The sequence below is a fragment of the Prionailurus viverrinus genome, chromosome A1 (assembly GCF_022837055.1).
Source record: "Prionailurus viverrinus isolate Anna chromosome A1, UM_Priviv_1.0, whole genome shotgun sequence".
NCBI lineage: Eukaryota > Metazoa > Chordata > Mammalia > Carnivora > Felidae > Prionailurus > Prionailurus viverrinus.
In genome coordinates, this window is record NC_062561.1 from 19,292,099 (window position 1) to 19,315,815 (window position 23,717).

The following is a 23,717-nucleotide window of genomic DNA, read 5'->3' on the forward strand; positions in this document are numbered from 1 at the left end:
GCAAAGGCTGTGATGGCATCGTGCATAATGGCCATTAGAATAAAAATAGGAGTCTCTGTCCATCTAATCCTGCAAGAGTTAATTCCCTTCCCTGAGCCTCCCATTCTTCACCTGAAAAGGGTGGTAGGCAGATTGAACCAGAAAACAAAAGATTTATTTCTAAAAGACTTATTTTTTCTACTTCCTTTACTTCGTTCTTCCAATTAAAAAACTTAAGCACTAAAAACAGTCTAGTCTACCTGCTTTCCATATACCTGAGATTAATTCACATACTTTCTGAGTAACATGATAAAGTCATCTTTAGAAACATACACACTGGTTTCAGAAGGACACCCTCTGGGGTCTTGGCTGCCAGTCTGGTCCAGGCACACACGGTCAGAACCTTAATGCCAGTCGGCGTCCTTATCAGCATTCACTACCCATGTTCTAGATGATACTCTCTCAGGAGACAATACTTTCTAAAATGTATACTCTTTGCTCCGAACAATGAGTATATGAATAGGTCTTCATTTGACTACCTGAACAATCAGCTTCTTATATTATTTATCCAAAGCAGAATCAACTCACCTAATTTGTGTCAAGTCACCAGGACTCTTTGTTGCATAAAAAACATTAAGATATCACTCAAGTCTAGCATGAAAGGTTCTTCTGAAATCTCTTGTGGCATCAGCATTTTCTAGGTAGTCTAGTACATACCAGTCAAAATTGACTTGATCTGCCAAACATGAAACTCATTCAGTACTGCCCCTGTAGGAGTCAAATTCTTATTTACAACTTAATAAACAAAGTTAGCTTTGTTCTAGCCCTTATTATAGTTGAGACTTCCAAATTTACTTCATGTCCGACACTGCCAACCAAGTGTTCAAAGCACTTAATACTTACAAGTCACATCTTGTCCTTTCACATCCACATGACAGACCAAGCCCTATTTCACTCTTGTTTAAATTTTATTATTGTGGTTATTAGTAATAAACCAATAGAACTAGGATAACAAAGGGAAACGTTCAAGATAAGTAACTTCTTCCTTATGAATTAAAACACATGCACACACTTGAGTTACTCCCTCCCCACCCAATCCTGATGTACAGACAGCTATACAAAACAGTCCGTAGAGCTCTGTGAGCAGCTGATACCAGGAGCTGGGCAAAGGACCCCAGCTGTATGAAGTCTCAGGCTGATGTGGGTCTAGATGACTAACTTCTCCACACTGAGAGTACTTGTGGTTTCATCCTCTTCATTTGACCCAAAATAGCCCGGGAGGTCCAGCATCCTCTGCTCAGCCTCAGTGAGGCCAAATGACGTATTGTCATAGAAGGCAAACTCAGGGTGGGCTGGGAAACTCTGACACTTGTCTTTTCTACCCTGAGAAGGGCTCAGGGGGCTGACCCTCTGGTAGCTGTCTTTGGGGGCAGTGGGGGAAGGCTGCTTCCTTGAGACACTCCTGTGACTGGGGGACGGTCCCCTCCGAGATCTGTGAGGCTCTGTTCTCTCACCTCCTACCACGAAGCTTGCCTGGCTGTCCCCCAGGTCTGGTTTCCTCACCGGCTGCCCCAGGGTGTAGGACTTAGGGGCAGGGCTCAAGGGACCTCTGGTTGCACCCGCCCCTTCCGGTTTCTCGGGAAACGGGGCGGCGCCTCGACTGTGAGGCCGAAATCTGTCTTCCGCCTGGTCCCAGGTCCGCGTCCTAGAACTGTAGGCCGGGGCCTGGCGTGGAGTCAGGGTGGACATGCTCCTCTCCCGGAACGGCCGGGCCTGCTTGGCTTCGTGAAAACTAGCGGTCCTCCTGAAGTGGGAGCCCCTGGGGTGGCTCCTCTCCGGCAGCGCCCCTCTGCCGCCCACGTGCCTCGTGGCTGACTTGCGGATCACCGTCTGGCTGGGGCTGACGGCGCAACTGGCCTGACACGCCGGGTGGTCGGGCCTGGAGGGGGGCCTGGCCGCGGCCCCGCCCGCCGGCTGCTCCAGAAACGGGGATTTGATCCGGAACTTGTTTGCCGCGGCTTCGTCTGGGCTTTCCACGTCTAAGGTGGGCACGGCGGCGGCGTCGATGGCCGTGTCTGTCAGGGGACTCTGAGACACGTGGTACACCTTGGTGGTTTCCGTCAGGCCCTTCTTCTTCATCTCCTTCAGCTGCTGCTGGGCCAGGCGGTAGCTGAACAGCGGGGGGATGATCTTCTGGGCGTTGGACTGCACGCTCTCGCTGCCAGAGGCGTCGTCCTCGGGAGCCGCGGGCACACTGCGCCTGTAGGTCAGGGGGATGCCCGCGTCCCCCGGGCCCCCCGCGGGCCCGTCGCCCCCGTCCGAGAAGCTGCCGCGCTGCTCGCTCAGCTCGCAGATGTTCTCCTCGTCCGAGTTCTTCCGGAAGCTGGGGGAGTGGATGGAGTTGTGTCGAGCCGGCGTGCGGCACTTCGGGGTGCGGCCGAACTTCCGCCACAGCGTGATGAGGACGGTGGCGAGGATGATGAACAAGCACAGGGAAATCCCAGTGATGGTCACGATGTTGTTGGACTTCACCGGACCCTGGGGCTGAAGAGGGGATGCACTGGATGGCTGGAAAGCTACAAGACAAGGGAGAGCAAATGTATTCTCTGGTATTGATTCTCTGCGTGGTTTTAAGGTTCTGATTATCTAGCAGTTCTAGAAAAAAACGTAAAATAAACAAGGGCTGGGATTTCGGGTCTTAACACACGTGTCTCTGCTGGCAGCTTAAACAAAACCAAACAAAAAAAAAAAACCAAACAAAAAACAACAACGACGACAACAACAAAACAAACAAAAAACACCAAGGCACACGGAAATGAGGTGAGCAGATAAACCACAATCAGGGGTGACTTCGGGGCTCACTGGCTCCTGCTAACACGTGTCTCAAATGTTCCACATAGAAAGCAGCAGCATAAGGAAAGTGTCAGGGTAAGATCAAGATACGGTGAACACGGGATATCTATAGTTAAATGTACCTTTGAGATGCACATCAGAAAATTCCTATCAAGTATTAAAACCTGACATGCAAAATGACTCAGGTAGGTTGTATCTCAGTTCGCATATCTGAAGAAATTAATAGGTGAAAATAAGTCTTTAGGCAATAGCGAACGCTCCACGAATGTGTGTCATCCTTGCACAGGGGCCATGCTAATCTCTGTATGGTTCCAATTTTAGTCCATGTGCTGCGGAGACAAGCACAAGTCTTTAGGTAATGTAATGCAACTCCAGTTTCCCTTCTAATGTCAAAGAACTTGCTTTCCTGGTTGAAGCCTCTTCTGCTCACTCTTCTCTTTCCAGCTGTCCTCTCCTCTTGCCTCCTTCCGTGGGGTGTTGATTTGTCTTTTTCTTCCCTGCTGTCTCCAACTGCTTTGTCCCATGATCATCAAAATGTTTCACCAAGCTTCAGACACCAGCTGGGGCCTCAGCCTGTACTGCCACTGAAATACCCAGGAAACTGAGACCACCTAATGCCACCAGGCCTCCCCTCTCTTACCTCTTTGTCACTAACCACCCTTCAGGGGCTTCCAGTCACCTGTCCTGTCCCATTGCTCCCCCTAAGTCTTACCGCTACCAGCTCTGTGTGTCATGTCCACAACCCACTTTCCCACTGCTTCCCTGTCTTTTCTGCTCCCCCCCACCAATGGGATAACCAAACTCCTCGGCATCCAGAACCTTTCCCTTTGCCTCCTTCCTTGCCTTACCTGAGGGGACTGGATCTCCTGAGGGGCACGGCTTCCCCTGCCCACGCTTTTGTGTGGAAGCTGTGGTGCACACTTGTTTATAAGCAAACAAGACCAGCAGCACGGAGTGTTCCTCACTCTTCTCATTCCTGATTGCCATTTTCAACTGTTTCACCTCCGGATCAAAATTCTACTTAAAAAAAAAAAAAATTCTCTATGCTGTACTTTTCACTTCCATGACTTATTTATTTTATAACTGTAAAGTCTGTACCTCTTAATCTTCTTTATTTTGCCCATCTGCCCCACTCACCTCCTTTAGGCAACAAGCAGTCTGTTCTCTGTTTAAGAATTAATTTTTTTGTTTTGTTTTTTAGATTCTACAAATCAATGATAGCAGGTGGTATTTGTCTCACTTATCTTAATACCTCTCCTTTATCCATTCCATCTACTGATGAGCACTTGGGTTGCTTCCATATTTTGGCTATTGTAAATGCTGCTGCAATAAACATAGGGTGCATGTATCTTTTAGAATTAGTGCTCATTTTCTTTGGGTAAATACTCAGTAGTGGAACTACTAGATCATATCATATTTCTATTTTTTTAATTTTTGAAGATCCTTCCTAGTATTTCTACAGTAGCTGCATAAATTTACATTCCTACCAACAGTGCACAAGATGCTGTCTTTTCTCCATATCCTCACCAACACTTACTATTTCTTGTCTTTTTCGTACTAGCCATTCTGTCTGCTGTGAGGTGATATCTCATTGTGGTTCTTATTTGTATTTCCCTGATGATGAGTGATCTTGACCATCTCCTCATGGGTCTGTTGGCCATCTGTACGTCTTCTTTGTAAAACTGTCTATTCATGTCCTCTGCCCGTTTTGAATTGGATTCTTTGTTGTTGTTTTTTGTTTTTGTCTTTTCTTTTTTTTTGGTGTTGAGTTTTGTCAGTTCTTTATATTTTTTGGATATTCACCCCTTATCAGATATATGCAAATATCTTCTATTCAGTAGGTTGCCCTTTTGTGTTGTTGATGGTTTCCTCTGTTGTGCAGCAAAAGCTTTTTATTTGTAGTCCCAATTGTTTATTTTTGCTTTTGTTTCCCTTGTCTGAGGATAAATATCCATAAATATGTTACTAAGGGTGATATCCAAGGTGTCTTCTACTCTTCTGATGCCCATGCCATCTACCCAGACCATCCGCCTAATGCCCCCTCAACATTGCCATCCTCCAACCTTGTGGCAGCCATCAGTCACTAGCACCTGGGTCTCAGTCTTCCTTACCATCCTACAGGTAGGCCCAACTGGGCAATGTCAGTGCCCATCCAACATATAAAGCCTTACCATTGTTTGCAGCTGCTCCTCTTCTGAAATACTCAATTCATAGCCTATTTTCAAGCTATTTTATGAATATTCAATTTCATAGCCTATTTTCTTCTCCTCTCACTCGGCCAATATTATTACACTGGTTTCTCAACCTCACTGCAATTTCTGATTCCCCAACTCATCCATTTATTTTCTCCCCATATGCCAGCCAACTCCTGGCCTCACTTCTCTCCCTACACTTATGATCCATTACATAAACCATTCTCTTACCAATAACCTCTCTCTGACCTTCAGTACTGAGCCATACTCCTTTCCCCGATCTACAGCAACAGTCCATCCCTAGGTAAACCAAAACGTGAATTACCAGCTGCTGCACCAAGGTGCGGAGCACTGGTGGAGAAAATAATGCACCTGTGTGGGTCAGTGTCTCTGCATACCGACAGCCCCCAACCTCAGCTGCCCACAGCATGGGCAGCATGGGCTCCTAAGCAACTCAATTCTTTCATTCCCTACAAGTTTCACCACTTTTCTCAAGTCCCCTACCAACCCTCCTCCTCAGAATGCCACTGAGTCACACAAAACTAGAAGCTATCTGGAAAGTACACCCCGAGCTTCTTTTGCCATTTTCTTCTCCCACGCAGACTTGGGAGCAGCCACACTTCTATTTACTTCTTTCTCTATGGAGTGGAAGAAGTATCTTCCTAGAAAGGTGGGTCCACCAAGTGCGCTCGGTCACCCTTCTCCAGGGGGGATCAACCCTCTGTACCAGTTCTCTCCAGCTTCTCCCCTATGCAGCTCCGTGCAAACATGCTTAAGCTCTCACTTTAACAAGACCCTTCTAGAACCCTCTCACTACTGCCACAACCATCTTATTCCTTGTCCTCCCAGCAAAGCTTAAATAAAGAAGACTCTATATTTGCTGACTTACTCCTTCCACATCATCCCCTGTGAGTCCTGCAACCTGCCTCCAGAATTAGTTTCAGTGAAATAGTTTCTGCTGAGGTCATTTATGATCTAGTAGCTAAATTCAAAAAAATTTAGTCCTGATATTCCTTGACTGCAGTATTGGCTACTTCCCAACACTTCCTGAAACTTTTTCTCTTCTTGGCTTCAACGATAGTACTCACTTAATTTGGAGCAAAGAACATCGACTTTGGAGCAAGGAGATCTAGATCCTATCCTGGCTCCATTAGCTCTACTCTCTCCACCAATGTCCCGTCAACACCTTCACTTTCACATGCCCAAGACTCATCCTCTTTCCCCCAGAACCTGGGTCTCATCCAATCTCAAGGAAACAGCACCACTGTCCATGAAGCTGCCAGTACTAGAATCCTGGTTTTAATCCTTGATACTTCCCTCTCCATCACTCTCCACATCCGGAGTCTTTGACCCCTTCCCTCCTCTGCCTCTCCACTGTCATCATTTCATTTTTCACCTGAAAAACACTTAACAGGCCTTGCTGCTGCCATTCCTACCCCTTCCAATGTATTCTCCATACTATAGCTAAGAGATCCCTCTGAAATACAGGCCAAACCTTGAAAGTCCCTTAGAATCTGGCTCCTACCTACCTGTCTGGGTTCATTTTTACCACTCCGTCTGGTACACTATGCTCTAGATACATTAAACTATTTTCAGTTCTTTGGCTCTCTTAATGTGCCATCTTCTTTCATGTTTTCATCCATTGTTCCCCTTGCTAAATTCCCTTTCTCACTTGGTTCACCTCAGTGACACCTACTCAACTCTCAAACTTTAGCTCAGATATCACCACCTCCAACAAAGGAGTTATTCCCAGCATGGATTTTCACCCCGGAAAGCTTCCATAGTAAGCCGTGGATACTTTTTTCATTGTAGGCTCTACACTGTGCTGTATATTATTCCTGTGTGTCTGCTGAGCTACTATATCGTAAGTGCCTTCCAGATAGGAACAATGCCTTATCTTCATACAGTAAAACCTTCGTTTGCGAGTATAATTCATTCCAGAAACATGCTGGTAATCCAAGGCACTTGTATATCAAAGCAAATTTCAAGAGCCATTGGCTCAATTGTGATCATGTGGCATTTGGCATCATGTACTACTCGTACTGCAAGACATTGCTTGTTTATCAAGTTACAATTTATTAGAAATGTTTGCTCGTCTTGTGGAACACTCATAGACGAGTTACTCGCAATCTAAGATTTTACTATATTCCCAACCCCAGTCATAGTAACTTACACATAGCTGGTATCCAATAAATGTTAGATTAATTCATTATTAAAAAGGTAATAGCAAAATGATCAATATCCCACCTGACAGAATGTGGACATACGGCAGTGGATCCTCCCATTCTCAAGTTTGAACGAGATGGTCAAATTAACATAGAACTTGACAAAAAAACATCCTTCAAAGCCAAATAAAACTAAACTCTTAACCAAGTGGCCCTGGCTGAATGATGAAAGACTTGTTTCCTGACATCATTTCATTCAAGTACCGTGGCTGCTTACCTCCATGGGGAGCAGCAATTCAATTGCACATCATGGTCGCTTTATTTAGCTGTTATCTTTGACTGTGCTGGCTCCCTTCAAAACCATGGCTGGAGAAAAGCCCAAGAGCTGCTGACCTCACCCCTCTCTGCCTCATCTACTTCCCTCTTTCACTTGAAGTGAAGATTTCCAGATGCTAAGCAGCCTACGAACAGATCTTTACATTTCCAAGGAGTGTGAAATAGATTGAATACGAAGATGAACACTTGGAAGAAATTATCATCTTTATCCACATAAGCATGTATCTGAGGACCTTTTTGCTAATTTATAATTTCTAGTTCCCAAATTTTCCAAAAATCTAGTACAGATTTCTAGTTCCCACCCAATATTAAAGAGTTAAGACAAAAGAACATGAAATAATTCCATATATCCTCAAAATTAATTGCTAATTCCAGGTTGTTGATGCTTCCAGAAAGCTAGACTGGCCGGTGCAGAAAGGCAAGGTATTCAAGATAGGTAGCTTAGAAGGGTCAGATCTAATCCTCTGCTTTCTAGCTTTATGGTCTTGGGTAGGTCAGTTATCCTCTCTATGCTACAGAGTCCCAATTAAGTGTGATAATGTATTTAAAGTGCTGGCACATAGCAAATGGTCAACAAACCATTTATATCTTGTCACTTCTAAGGTACAGAAGCCAGTGACAATTGATTTGAAATTCAATTGAGTTCATCCATTCATTCACTCATTTATCCCTTCATTATGGAACTCTAGATAGAATATCTTAACACAACATGCCATCCCAGAATTGAGAGGAACAGATATATTTGAAGGTACTTATACCCAAGAAAGGAGCTGTGAAAGTGAAGGGGACTTATAAAGAAAGAGTAGACAGAGAATAGAGCCTAGAAAATAATACAAAATATAACTGGAGATAGAACAGATTCAGAGTGGGGTCAAGGGCTTATGAAAGAAGAGGGGCAGGCTAAGGGCTAGCAGAAGAGCTTAAGTCTGAGGAAAATCAGAAGAAAGAACATCCTCAGGATGCTGGAATAAAGGGAACAAGTCTGGCTGGAAAAATGAGACAGCAAAAATGAATTTGTAAGATCACATGTGGGGGACACTGGCCAAGGTGTTGCCACGTGCCTGTGGTTTTTGCTTAAAGATGCTCTGAGATCCAAACACAGAAAAAAATCTAACTCCCCCAGATCTTAAGGGACAAAGAACTAGGGATGTTTTCTAACCTGGAATTGGAGAGTGGAAGAAGTCAGGACTTGACAGAAGGACTTTATCTAAGGGTCAGGACCAAAGCAAAGGCTGTCAAATTAAATGGGGGGGCTGTTTGTAGATCAGTAGGTGAGATGGTGTGTGGAAAGAACAAGGATTAGTATTACTGTAACCTGTGGCAAATGAATGGAATTCAACTCCATAAGCTGAAGCACACCTAACCGAGCTTATGGAATTCAACTCCATAAGCTGAAGCACACCTAACCAGCATTACATCTATAAACCATTCATATCAAAACTCACTGAACACCCACGAGTGCCTTCAAGATGCTGAGAGGATGACAGAAAGGCCAGTCTCTAGATGATGACAAGAAGAAATCTCCCCACCTTCTCCTCCTGAATAGGGGTAATAAAGAGGAAATGTAAGGCCATTCAGGGATAAGACAGGGTGACTTGACCCATTTTGACAAATAGCCATCTATATGGTCCCCTCGAGCTTCTCTGAGATGATGAGAAAAAGCATTTTTCACATGTTCTTCCACAATTTTAGCAGGAAGAAGTAAAGGATAGATAAGAAAACAAAAGCACAACCAAAAATATCTCAGGAAGAAAAGATCATCCCTCCTATTTTTGTGTTTTTAAAAATGATTTCCTTGTCATTTCCCTGTCTTCCATAGTGTGAAATCCCCCGCCATCTCACTGGCCAGCTACTCCCAGTCATAGAAAAACTACTGAGTATAGCCTTAGTAAAGCCAGCAGCAATAACAGAGTGTCAATGAGTCCACCTCTGAACTCAGGTTGGTGATTTTCAGGCAGGTCTAGGTTCAACAGTCCCTCTGTGGAGAGATTCCCGAAGAAAGAAGAATACCTACCAGCACACTCCTCCAGGGAACACAGGGAGGTCTCCGAGGACATTCCAGGGCAGCCAGGTCTGGAGGGGAAGGAAGTCAGGCACACGCGGCGTCGCTCTCTGACACCATCCCCACACGTGGCACTACACTGGCTCCACGGCTGCCACAGTCCCCAAGTTTCTGCAAGGACATTAGCCATGCTTTTAATGCTAGTTCATTTGAGAATCAGAATTTAACTGTACCCAAATGAAGCAGCAAACTCAAATCTCAGGCCTTGAAAAGTCAGTAAATAAAAATATTCCCAAAGATGCGGAAAGCTGGAAAGAGTGTGTAACCACCCTTAAAACAAAGGAAAGCTGTATAATTTACAAAATATTAACCTTTTTGGAACTCATCAGAGAGCAAAGGTCACAGGACAACCAAATGGCCTGAAGGAGGCCTCTAAGGCCTCTAAGGCAAGACAGGATGCAAACCTTGCTTCCTGAGATAGATACCAGGCCTCATAAAAGCTAGTGGAAAGAAGTCATCTGAAAACATATGAACTGCTAGAAGCCTAGTGTGGGCTAGCATGAGAATATAGAATCCCTGGGAGCCATATCCTATACTCCCTGGGAGTACATATCCTATGGGAATTTGTACCCACTTGCAGGTTCTTCATGGATCTCATCAAATGCTCACAAGAAGGACTGAGGGTAAGTGCAAGGCCAGAGAGGGCCTTCCTTTTAGTTCAGGCCTGAGGATAGAAGGAGTGGCACTGTGGGAAAGACAAACCTCATGTGGATTCTCCTCCCCATCTGCTCTACCAACAAAAGCCTCAACCACTGGGGGGAAAGCAGCAGCCCTGTCACTTTAAGGGCACCAGTTGAGACACAATACTGCTAAGGAATTCAAAAAGAAGGAAATCCTTCACCCCTGAAGAGGAGCAGAAAATATACTGAGTCCAGACTATTAGAGAGCTTCCACCACCAAAGAGAGGCAAGATCAAGAAGGCCCCATCCCTGAGACTCAGGGGCACAGCATTTATCTAAGACTAAGGATGAAATGGAACGAGAAAAAGCTCTCAAGAAAAAGCTCTCCAGCTCCCATCACCCAAACCCTACCCTGCACCATGCTAGCAATTTCCAAGTATCACTAATAACAACACACTGCTAGGGCAGGGGCAAGAGTGACAGATGGCAACCTCTCTTGTGTGCAGGCTCAAGCCTAAAGCTGAGGGTGGAGAAACCTGGCAAGCCAACTCCTATCCTAACTGCAAAGTAACATTAGAAAATTCTGAACTCTATCATGTACTGAGGATGGCCATAGCAACAGCACAAACCCAAACACAGCTTAATTCCTTAGTGCACTGACCCAATCCCCACACTAATGGCCTAGCAAAAATAGGGTATGCCCATTTCCCCACATAAGTACTATTTATTGTTGTCTATACAGTTCTAAATAAGATGTGCAACTTTCAACCAAAAATTATGAGACACACAAGCAGCAAGAAAAAAACTACCAATAAATAAAGTAATCAAGAGACCCAGACCCAAATGTGATCCAGGTATTAGAACTATCAGAGAGAGAAGTTAAAATACTATGATTAACATGAAAGACTTTAGTGGAAAGGTAACCAAGATGAATAGATAAAAATTTTCATTAGAGAGTTATAAACTAAGAAGAGGTGAATGGAATGTAAGAAATGAAAAACACAGAACAAAGATGAAGAATGCCTTCTAGAATGCTCATAAGTAGACTTACTGAGGAAAGAAACAGTAAATTTAATATAGGTCAATAGAAATCACTGAAACTGAGACACAAAGATTAAAAAGAGAGAGTGGGGGTGCCCGGGTGGTCAGTTGCTCGAGTGTCTGACCTTGGCTCAGGTCATGATCTCATGGTTCCTGGGTTTGAGCCCCATGTCAGGCTGTGTGCAGACATGCTCAGCCTGCTTCAGATTCTGTGTCTCCCTCTGTCTCTGCCCTCCCCTGCTTGTGCTCTGTCTCTGTCTCTCTTGAAAATAAAACATTTTTTAAAAATAAAAAAATTAAATTAAAAAAATAAAAAATAAAAAGAGAGAGTGAATAAAGCAGAATGGAATATCCAAGATCTGGGGGACAATATCAAATAATCTCTTGCTCATGTTATTAGAATCCCAGAAGAGAAAAAGAGAATCAAAAAATGACCAAGAATTTTCCAAAATTAATGAAATATACTAAGCTCTATCCAAGATGCTCAGAAAACATCAGGCAGAATAAATACAAAAAAGCAAATAAACAAAAAGAAGTTAGACACACTATATTTAAACTGATAAAAACAAACAAAAACTTTTAAGGCTGTGGGAGGAGGAGGGAAGGTGCAAGGAGCAAACACATTGTATATGGAAGAATAAAGATGAGAAATTGAGCAGACTTCTTGTCGTGTAATCCAAGGATAGTGGAGTAGTATCTCTAAAGTAATGAAAGAAAAAAAAAAGACCAATCCAAAATTCTTCCAAAAATTAAGGAGAAATAAAGATTTAGACAAACAAAAATCAATAAAATTAATTACCAGCAGACCCTCACTACAAGAAATGTTAATAGAAAATCCTTCAGGCAGAAGGAATAGGATACCAGAAAAAAAATTGTGTCTGTACAAAGAACTGAAAAGTGCTGGAAATGGCATTTATAAAGGTAAAAAAAAACCTCATTTTTTTCTTATTTTTAAATGCTCTAAACTATAACTGCTAAAGAATAATAGTACTATGTATTCAGAGCATATATAAAGTAAAATGTATGACAATAATCACACAAAGAATGGGAGTAATGAATTGGGAGTGTACTATTAATAAGGTCCTTATGCTACATGTGAAGCAAAACATTATTACTCAAAGGTAGATCAAGAATAATTAAAGATATATATTGTAAACTCCAGGACAACCACAAAAAACATTTTAAGGTATAAACAATAAACCAATAGTGTGGTTAAACTAACTCATAAAAAATATTCAATTAACACAAAAGAAGGCAGAAATGAGGAAAAAGAAACAAAGAACAGAAGAAACAGAAAACTACCAAGATGACAGATCTTAATCTAACCAAATAATGGTTACACTAAATATAAATAATCTAAACACACCTCTTAAAAGATAGAGATTGTGAGGTTGGGTAAAAAAGCATGACCTAACTATATGTTACTTAAAAGAAACTCACTTAAAACACTAATTCAAAAAGATATAGGCATTCCAATGTTTACTGCAGCATTATTTACAATACCCAAGATATGGAAGTAGCCAAAGTGTCCATTGATAGATGAATGGATAAAAAAGATGTAAGGTAGGTACACACACACACACACACACATGCATGCACACACACACACACTGGAATAATACTCATCCACAAAAAAGGATGAGATCTATAGGGCAAAAAAGGATGGACCTATAGGGAATTATGCTAAGTGAAATAAGTCAGACTGGGAAAAATAAACACTATATGATTTCACTCATATGTGGAATCTAAAAAACAAATGAATAAACAAACAAAAAGCAGAACTAGATGTATAAATACAGAAACAACCTGATGGTTGCCAGAAGGAAGGGGGTGATGAGATGGGAAAAATGGATGAAGGGAAGAGAGCAATACAGGCTTCCAGTGAAAAAATGAGTAAGTCATAGGAATAAAAGGCACAACACAGAGAAAATAGTCAAAGACATTGTAATAGCATCATATGGTGACAAATGGTAGTCACACTTGTGTTGAGCTAAGCATAACATATAGAGAAGTTGAATCACTATGTTGTACACCTGAAACTAGGTAACATTGTGTGTCAACTATACTCAGTTAAAAATTTTTTCACTAAAAAACTTACTTTAAATATTAAATACATAAATAGGTTAAATATTAACAGTTGGGAGAAGTTAAACCCATGAACATTCATTAACAGAAAACTGGAGTAACGATATTAGCATCAGACAAGGGATATTAGGTGCACCTACCACCAGAGCTTCAAATTCATACCAAATATTCCCAGAACAGTTTAATGACTGACACATGCAAGCGTCTCTTCCAAGCATCTATGTAATCACTGCCAGATAGAATAATTAAGTAGTCTCCCACAAAAAATTGTTCTAAGACCCTTCTCTATCAGTACCCATCCAACCTCAAGACCCAGGTCATACCAACCCTGGGCACCAAAACACCCTCTGCATAAAAGTCTTTCTTCATCATTTATGGACAAAAGTTCAATACATTCACAGGTATATAAAGCACTAGGAAAACATAAGAACACATAGGGCAGATACATTCTCAGGTAATCCAAGTGGTGCAATCTTTGAAATGAGTCATGGAGTATGAGCTCTTTAAAGCAATTAAAAGTCTCTGGGATTTTCACAAGAGTGGGAGCATTACAAACCACAACCCTGGACCAACATCAACTGAGGTGTGGTAATTATGTTCCATCCAGAGGTCCAACTGAACACAATATTGGTTCTGTGTCTCCAGATTACACTGCAGCTCCTCAAATGGAAGAACAATAAGCCAGCTTTGTCCTTAAGCTACAGAGCTATTCAGACACTAAGCCCCTCGTGCCTGCAAAGCTTTGGGACTCTCATATTAAAATCTCTTTGAATTAAAGTATGGTGATTTATTTTTGAAAAATCAACTGGGAATTCCACTACTGAGAAATCTAAACTGAAAATTAAGTGAGTGCATAGTTTATCCTTCTCTTATGCTCATATTTAAGACCACAAAAGGTAGAATTACAAATGCTAATAATCTTTTTGTAAACTCTCATTTACTTTACACGAATATAATTCATTTAATATATAAAGTTATTTGTCAAACTAAAAACAAAAATTCCACTAGTAGTGGCCAGGAAAAAAAAATCAAAGTTTTAATAAAAGCATGAATATTATTGTCAAAAATTTCATGTTTATAGAAGCACTTTCAACAATAGCCAAATTATGGAAAGAGCCTAAATGTCTGTCCATCAATTGACAAATGGATAAAGAACATGTGGTTTATATATACAATGGAATACTACTTGGCAATGAGAAAGAATGAAATCTGGCCATTTGCAGCAACACGGATGGAACTGGAGGGTATTATGTTAAGTGAAATAAGCCAGACAGAGAAAGACAAATACCATATGTTTTCACTTCACTCATCTGTGGATCTTGAGAAACTTAACGGAAGACCATGGGGGAGGGGAAGAGGGAAAAAAAAAAAAGGCAAATCACAAGACAGGGAGGGAGGCAAACCACAAGAGACTCTTGGATATTGAGAACTGAGGGATGATGGGGGTGGGGGAGAGGGGAAAGTGGGTGATGGGCATTGAGGAAGGCACTTGTTGGGAGGAGCACTGGGTGTTGTATGGAAACCAATTTGACAATAAATTACACAAAAACAATTTTCATTTTGAAATGTTGTGTCTTTTTCCCTTGGAAGTAAAATCATGGTTTGTAGGACAATCAACAAAAAGTAAACATTTAGGCTACATCTTATGTCCTTTAATTTTAAGCCACATTAATCAAACAGGAACATAGGAAATCAATCAAAGCAATTAACAAATTTAGTCAGGCAAAAATTTTTAATGCTTTAAGTAATTCTGTGTGTTCCCTGAAGATTTCTACCAATAACTTTGAGGGAAATACTAGGCTAAATGAAAAGTCATTAGATAAATGTAGTTCGTGTTTTAGAAATAAAGAGAAAGATGATCAATATTTCAAATACTTTTCATGAATGAAAGCTGTTTTGTTTTGTCCTGGTTAGATGTCCATACATGCACTCACACTACATAACAAACCTGTTTGGCCAGCATAAATACCTTTCAGGCTACTATAGAGGATATTAATTCTGAATGAGCAAAATTTGTCTGGAATAGGAAAAGGGAAATTTGTTTCCACCCCTCAAGACTATCTGAAAGAATACAGCCCATGAAATATTCACAACTGGAAGACATTTTGCTCAAGAAACTAAAGCAACTAGACAAAACACGCTTATAAAAAAAGTTCTTTAGGGGCGCCTAGGTGGCTCAGTCAGTTGAGCATCTGACTCTTGGTTTCAGCTCAGGTCATGATCTCACAGTTTGTGGGCTCAAGCCCCACAATGGGCTCACATCAGGCTCTGCGATGACCGTGCAAAGCCTTCTTGGGATTTTCTTTCTCCCTCTTTCTCTGCCCCTCTCCCACTTGTGCTCTATCTCTCTCTTTAATAAATTTAAAAAATAAACATTAAAAAAAAAGACATTAGCTTAAAAAAAAAAGAAAGAAAGAAAAGAAAGTTCTCTAGACAAGAGTAACTAAAAGCAACAGATGGAGCAAAGGCACCTGGATAAGCAGTTCAGACTTTCTGTGCACAGAACAAGGCTCATTTATATTGGCCAAATCATGCTTGTGGGTTCCAATGTGGGTTATGTGTGTTTCAAGAGGGGTGGACAGCACAAGACAAACCAGTGAGATGAGAAAATAGTATAACTTTTTTCAATTTAAACATTTTACATTATTTAATACATGAATTGACAGTTGATTATATGGGAGGCAGTGAAGAATAATGGTAAAAGCCAGTCAACCATCAGTAGTGGTTAAGACACTTAACCACCAATTGAGCTCAGGCAAGTTACTTATTTTGTGCTTCTATTTCTTCACCTATAAAATTGACAAAATTATAAGCCTAACTAATAGGGTTGTTATGAAGATTAAACAGGTTAATATTTATAAATCACTCAGAACAGTGCCTGGTTACAAAGTAATCACTATATAAACATTAGCTTTATTATGTCAGATGATCGCACACAGGATGTCAGATATCCTATAGGATATTCCTAAGGAATCCCAAAAGAAGAGTTTATTCTTGGAAGGATTTACATATTCATTCACTTTCAAAGAATATGGAGTAGTGCAGCATCTAGGGGTCTACTTACATGAATTTTTAAAACTGTATTTTCTAGCTTTAGGTAAACTAACTCCCAAAGTGGACAAGTAGCTTAAAAAAGATTCTGGCGAAGAATTAAAGATAATGCACAACGTGCAAACAGGAAGGAACTGACAGGGTTGATAGTTCTGTCCTTGGTAAAAAGCTCTTGTTCAGTCATTATGAAAGAAAACCCATATCATTTAATCACAGAAACAAGAAGATGGCCTAAAAATTAAATTATCAAGGAAACTATAAATATATACACTTTTTATTTACCAAAAAAAAAAAAAACTAAGTTAAAAAAAGTTATGTGACTATGACTTCATATCCTCTATCATTCATTATCAACTTTTACCCTAAATTTATATACTCCCGTCTGAAACGGGATGTTGGGCAGATGTGCTCAGCATTTAGGATTTCTCAACTTATTTTTGTAAGTTATTACAGTGCTATGCCAAGATTACTAACACTCCCCTACCAGGATCTCAGGCAGCATCCCATAGCCAAACACATTAACATTTCTGCAGAGAAAAATATGAACATTCACACCAAGTAGGATTAATGAAGACCATGAATAATTTTTGGTTAAATGCAGCACATCTATTTTGCATTTCCTGTAAACTGTTATTTACTTACTATCTTCAGGTCTGAAGATATATTTGGAAAAAGAGACAGACATGTCAAACACATTACTCCATTGTCCAAAGGAACTAGTAAGAAATTCAGTGGAGGCAGCAGCTCACACAAGTCATGGTGGGTTCAATGGGGTCCCTAAATGATACCATTTACCAAAAAAAAAAAAAAAAAAAAAAGTCAGCTGCCAATTTAAGTGGAAAATGAAAAGAAGAGAACTTGATTCGGTCATACATTTTTTATACTAAAACCAGGGAAGGCACTGAGGTCCCCATTACTAGCATAAATGTCAGTGATTAGCCGGAGTCTCCTTCCTTCTGCCCCTCTCCAGTGTCTTCTCCCTGCTGCTGTGGGGAAAACTCAGTCTTTAAACGAGCAGAAGAATCAGCGGGAACCCCAAAAGCTGGGAGAACCACAAGGTAGACCTCCTGCTCCCAGTGTTTTTAATCAAATGGCTCAAATGTCTTTATATCCCTTGGTTTGTTTCCACTAAATTCAATTAGACTTTTTTTTCTCTTAACTTGTTTTGAAAAGGCAAGTGTAGCTTGAATGATTAAATTAGCTTAATATAATTTTTCTTTGCTAATATCTGGACCGGCCACATTTGCATTCAATTTTCACTTGAATAAAACATGTATTGAACAGCTATTAAAGTGCCAGGCCTACTAAGTGGGCCAAATAAATATCATAAATAGCTTCATGGCAGCACAAGTTGGCTTTTCCCACCAAATGAGCTTCCCCCATGAGAGTGAGGGTGGGCATAAGGCTGAGGGCGGGGGGGAGAAAGACATTGAACAAACCACGACAGAAATGATCAATGCCATGAAAGAGGAATGAAGGATGCCATGCCAGCTTACGGCAAGGGAATTTAGCGAGTCTGGGGTCAAGAAGAGTGACCCAAGTGAGGACTTGGGAGACAGGTTAACGTCAACCAGGTGAAGGCGGGAGGAGGCTCCCGCCCAGGGATGGTGACTGTGGGTTGGGCAGCCCGGCCACAGAGGGCCCTGCGGATTCTCATCCTCATATCCAGTGAGGTGACTGACAGTTTGATTTTAAGCGGGGGAACAACCTCAGCAGACCTGAGTTTTACATAATCTCTCTGGCTGCAGTGAGAGAACGAAGTGGGCAGTGGAGGGAGCTGGAATAGATTAGGAATCTGTTGCAATAGGTTAGCTAAGGGATGACAGAGGTTTAAACCAAGTAGTATCCGCAGAATTGGGGAGACGTGGAGAGATTCAGACACTGAGGAGACAAAACTCATAGGACTTAGTGATTTATTACTTATAGGAGGTGAAGGAGAAGCGGAAGCCTCCTGGGCTTCCGGTCTGAACAACGAAAGGGGTGGCGGAGGCCTTACCGAGGAGCAGGTTTAGGGGGTAAGATGATGAGTCGAATTCTAGGTATGTGGCTTTTGAGAGAGATGGGAGACCCGTGAGGGGTGACAGCTGTGCAGCAGCACTTAGATGCAGGGCAGGGATGCCAGTCTGGAGTCACTGGCATCAGGATGGTAATCACCTAGTGGGTGTGTAAATAGTATAAGGCGCAGAAGCCCAGGGGCGCCTGGGTGGCTCAGTCGGTTAAGTGTCCGACTTTGGCTCGGGTCATGATCTCACGGTTTGTGAGTTCGAGCCCCCCATCGGATTCTCTCCTGACAGCTCAGAGTGGAGCCTCCTTCGGATTCTGTGTGTCTCTCTCTCTGCCCCTCCCCCACTCACGCTCTGTCTCTCAAAAATAAACATTAAAAAAAAAAAAAAAGGCGAGGAAGTCCAACAGTTAATGGATGAGACCAGGTGGCAGAACTGGCAGGTGAAGGAGACCATGAAGGAACAGCCAGGCAGGTGGGAGGTAAGCGAGGCGAGTGTGAGGTCACGGAATCAAGGTCAATGAAGACACAGGCTGCAAAGCACCCCTGGGTTTTGGGACCTTGGAAGTCATCCACTGGCTGCTTTAGTGAGAGCATTTTCAGGGGAGGAGTGTGGCTTAGACGTGGGCTGAAAAGTGCACGTGAGGTGAGGAAATACACCGCAGTGTATAGGTGACTTTTTCAAGAACCTGGGCTATAAAACGAAGGAGAGAGAAAGACGGTATTATGTGGGGGAGAACCAGGGGATGAGGGGTGGTGTTGGCTGTATTTTTAGATAAGAGAATTAAGCATATTTCAAAGCTGTTGGGGAGAACCCCATCAAGGGACAGTTAGAGACAGAAGAGGGAGAGGGGATCAGGATTAACAGAGGATTCCTGATATGAGCAAAGACACTGGGGTCCACAGCAGAGGGCAAGGTTGACCTCGCACTGGAGGAGTGACACTTCTTCCATGGTGGTGACAAAGGAGGACCGATGGCTGCAGGCACACAGATATTTTAGTGGGAGGGTGAGGTGGCTCGTGCCAGATGGCTGCCAGCTGCCCTGTGTGGCAGGAGACAAACTCAGCTCTGAGAGTCAGCCATGGGGCAGGGGTTGAGGTCTGAGGGGGCGGTGTTCTAGAGAACGGGAGCAGCGCTGGCCAGGGTAGCATGGTGGGCCCGGCTGAGGTGGGAGGTGCAACCCACTCACAGTGCCCCTGTCTCCCGGGTGTGACCTTCTCGTCCAGCCTCCATGCAGTGGGCAGGCAGCTGGATTCGTGCATCAGAAGGATAACAGGGCACAGGAGTTTAGGGTATTGGTAGGAGAGAGATGAAACGGGCCATAGAATCTAGGCTGGACAGAGAGGTAAGTGCAAGCAGAGAAGTGACACAGGGTGCAGAGAAACTCAAAGGAAATGAGCTTCCAAGGAGAGAAAGTGGGTGAATTTGGAGCAAGAAACACTTGGGGTTCCAAAGACAGACGCTTGGGCCCTCAGGGTGCATGGAGCTTAGCGGGGATGAAGATGTAAGCAAACGGGACAATCCCTGCCGCATGATTCTCTCGCCAAGACCAGGCCTGCACCCAGGAAAAGGAAAAGAAATGCAAAGAGGAGCATGGGGCATGGATGGAATGGTAATAACCCCACTTCTTTGTGATTAGGTAGGGCATTATGCAAAGAATTGAGGATCTGAACTTTTGGGAAATCTTGCTTTGAAATCTCACTTCTAAAGAAACTCATTCCTGTAAATGAAAGATGTAACAGGAAAGAGACATGATCCGCTAGAGGAAGCCAGAAGTTAACTACATACAATTTGAGATTTAGCTTTGAATTCTGCTCTTACCTGCCACGGATTTGCCATTTGATGTAATAATAGAACTTTTTTAACTATAATGCACAGCAGCTAAGGTTTATTGGAAGCACCTGGTCCCTATATGCCAGGCACAATGCGGAGAACTGTGCACATGTGTTTCACTGAATTCTCACAACTCTGAGGCAGAAACCCTTATTATCCCTGTTTTACTAATGGGGAAACTGAGACCTAGAGAGGTAAGCAGGGAGCTGGGTCTGCTTATCATTACTCCTAGTTTTTCAGATAAGGATGGACAATGCCATTTGCGACATTATGAGAAGGGAACCATAACAACGATGGTACAGCTCACCTAAATTCAAAATAATAATTTTCACTGCACGAATGCACCAGTTTGGTTAAAAATTTTTTGAAATCTCAATACCAACCCGGGGGCCTAGGCGGCCCTTTCGGTTAAGCAACGGACTTCAGCTCAGGTCATGATCTTGTGGTTTGTGAGTTCAAGCCCCACATCAGGCTCCATGCTGACAGTGCAGAGCCTGCTTGGAACTCTCTCTCTCTCTCTCTCTCTCTCTCTCTCTCTCTGTCCCCCTGCCCCTCCGCACCTTGCGCGCACATGCTCTCTCTCAAAATAAATAAAGAAACTTAAAAACAAAATCTCAATACGAACCTATGTTTCTCTGGATTAGCATGCACTCCCTCTCCTTTGTGGAAAAATGGCTTCTGCTTGAAACGCCAAAGTCAAAGCAGTATTTATTCCTCCCCATGTCAAACAAAGTGCAGTTGAATACTGTTCTCCTCTCTCCCAAGGTCAGGCTGTTTTCAGCCAGCCGAATGGTCCCTTCCCCAGGGCGTCTGGGGGCCTCCTTGAAGACCCCGATCACTCCCTGGACGAAGACGCACGGGGGAGGCAGCACCATCACCTCCACTGCCGACTCACACGTGAGTTCCGGCACCGTCACCAGTTTGTATCCAAATTTCTGGGCCAGGTCAATGGGTCCCGTGGAGGTAATGACCGAGTCTTGGCCGAGCAGCTTCAGCACCACAGTGACGTAGGCTTCCGGCCCCACGGGTGCACAGCCAAACTCAACCCACTGACCTTGAGAGAGTTGTGTCCTCTTGCTGGTTCTTATCTCCAGCGGCTGTCCTGGACTCGTTCTTGCCTCGGGAAGACTGTTGGTAAAGATGACATCCACCAAGATGTCAGGTTGGTCCGCAGGGAATGAGCACAGTGGTTGACTGGTAAAAAGGCCCACCTGGAAGGTGCCTTCTGTTGCCCTGGATGTCCTATTCAGGTCAACATGAAAGACAGGCCATTCCACCTTGAGAAAGGCACTTTGCTCCCACAGGTGGACTGGAGTGCTGTTGTCTGCCGCTTCTGGAGTCATGGTGAACCAGTAGTCCCCCGCCTCCTTGAAGTAGAAGCATTCGAACTCCAGTGTTCCCCGGGACTGGTTGGTCAGGAGGTATTTGGTGGTAACAGTCTGATTGGTGTTGGCCTCCAACAACAGGATAGATACATTCCTCAGCGTCCCATTAGCCCCACTGACATACTGGAAACCCACCGATACTGTATTGTTGCTTAGTGCTACATGGCCAGGCTTTCCCAAGAGGAGGTATTCAGCTTCTGCAAGAACTGAAATGAAATGGTGAGAATTGGTTTTACAAAGGGATCTTTGAGCAGCACTGTTGGAGACATCAAAGAAAGCAGCACTTTAAACATAAGAGAAGTGTGAAACTCAGCCAAAGGGTGCGTGAGTGATGCTGAGTGCGGATTCTGTTAGTTGGGCACCTGAACTGTTTTCATTCTAAAGTGGCTCTGCACGTTCATCCTCTTTCATGGTTATGCTTAAAACAAGGAATTAGAGATAAATACCCTGAATTCACCGCATTCAGCAAAGCAACACATCTGCAATGAAAATCTATAAAGCGAGAGTAACAATTGATCATTCTCAAGATGTCAATCCAATACCTTACTTTTCTCATTTTTAATCTGTTAAAAAGAAAAGGGGGGGAAAAAGTCCTACATGGAGACATTTGCCCCCCAGGATGGCAAACCCAGACTTCATAGTTTCAACCTACCTGGGAATAAGATCTTTTCACAGTCAATCTGAAATTTCTTGCACTAGAGAGGTTATCTCCATGATAAAAAATACCTGCTAAAGACACCCAACTCCACCCCCCCCACCCCCCCTCCCCCCTCCACCCCCCCCCTCCCGGCAAAAAAGATATCTTGGCCTGAAAATAATCCCTTCTGTTCTTTTGCTAATAACTTCTTGCCCCACCCTCCTTCCCATAAAAACCTTCCATTTTGTGCAACTTTTAGGACCATCGCTACTTGCTAGATGGGATGCTGCCTGATTCAGGAATTGCTTCATAAAGCCAATTAGATCTTCAAATTCACTCAGTTGAGTTTTGTTGTGTTTTGTTTTGATAAATCATAGTCTGGTGTCTAGGTATTTGGGGGAAATGGATAAACAGTAAAGTGAGAAAACTTGATTTACATGATGCAATACAGACGGCTGTAGATGACTTAAAATGGAAGACATAAATATGCTTCCAAGTTATTTTCTGATATTCAAGCCAAGTACTTAAGCATTTCTACCAGTAAAGGAACCAGTGCCCTTGGTTCGTATGAAGCAGAAATTTTTAGATGAATAAGAATTGCTGACACTTTCTTCTGCACAGGTCATCCAAGGGATAGAGTGAATGTTTATAAAATAGCCAGGCTTCTCGGCAATTTTAGTGACATCACAGTAACCATTGCTAGCCTCGATGTGATAGATGACTGCTAGCCCACAACTATCACTCAATTAAGATCAATCATATCTTTTTAAAAAAGAAACCCATCAGAGCAGCTCAAGTAAAGAGTGGAAAAAACACAGACACACAGGAATCCTTGTTTCTAGTTTGAATCCTATCCAAATACATATCAAAGGAGACAGCATTTGGCAGGGCAACAATCAGCGGGCCCATGGCTAGGGTAAGAAACAATTCTAGATTTAAGGCACTCCAGGGTTCTTTTGGCTTGAAAAATAACATGTGTGAGCATGAATTTATTATTCTTATTGTGATTATCTTATACATACATAATATACACATATCATGGCATACATATCATATATGTCCAAAGGCCATCAAAGTGTTATCTGGGCTGGTGGTCTTTAAATATACCTTTACGTGTATTCGGTTAATGATCATTAGAATCAGTACGTGAATATATTGGCACATAGAGGTTTTTTTGTTTTTTGTGTTTTTTTGAACGTTTATTTATTTATTTTTGTGAAAGAGAGAGACAGAGACAGAGCATGAGCAGGGTACTGGCAGAGAGAGGGAGACACAGAATCTAAGCAGGCTCCAGGCTCTGAGCTGTCAGCACAGAAACTGGATGCGAGTCTCAAACTGCATCTCACGAACATGAGCCGTGAGATCGGGACCTGAATCAATGTCGGACGCTTAACGACTGAGCCCCCCACATGCCCCTGTTTTTCCTTTTTAAACAGCTCAGTGCTTTACACATTTCTTATTCGAGATGAGATGAA

The 23,717-nt window shown here is 42.8% G+C and overlaps 1 protein-coding gene and 1 non-coding gene across 4 annotated transcripts in view; both read right to left on the reverse strand.

Moving 5' to 3' along the window:
• Positions 1–896: 896 nt before the first annotated feature.
• The window catches only part of THSD1 (thrombospondin type 1 domain containing 1), a 28,385-nt gene continuing 5,564 nt past the window's right edge, over positions 897–23,717 (reverse strand). For 2 of the 3 annotated variants that reach the window (XM_047876930.1, XM_047876938.1), the window contains exons 3-5: positions 20,846–21,811; positions 9,540–9,698; positions 898–2,555 (exon numbers count right to left, since the gene is read on the reverse strand). In XM_047876930.1, the coding sequence (XP_047732886.1) occupies positions 1,186–2,555; positions 9,540–9,698; positions 20,846–21,811 (2,495 nt within the window). In that variant the 3' untranslated portion in view covers positions 898–1,185. Of the gene's footprint in view, positions 2,556–9,539; positions 9,699–20,845; positions 21,812–23,717 lie in introns of all 3 variants that reach the window. The other variant, XM_047876949.1, reaches the window with a different exon arrangement.
• Positions 3,076–3,177, reverse strand: LOC125147136 (U6 spliceosomal RNA). The gene has a single exon (XR_007145025.1). It is a non-coding gene; the product is annotated as a U6 spliceosomal RNA (small nuclear RNA).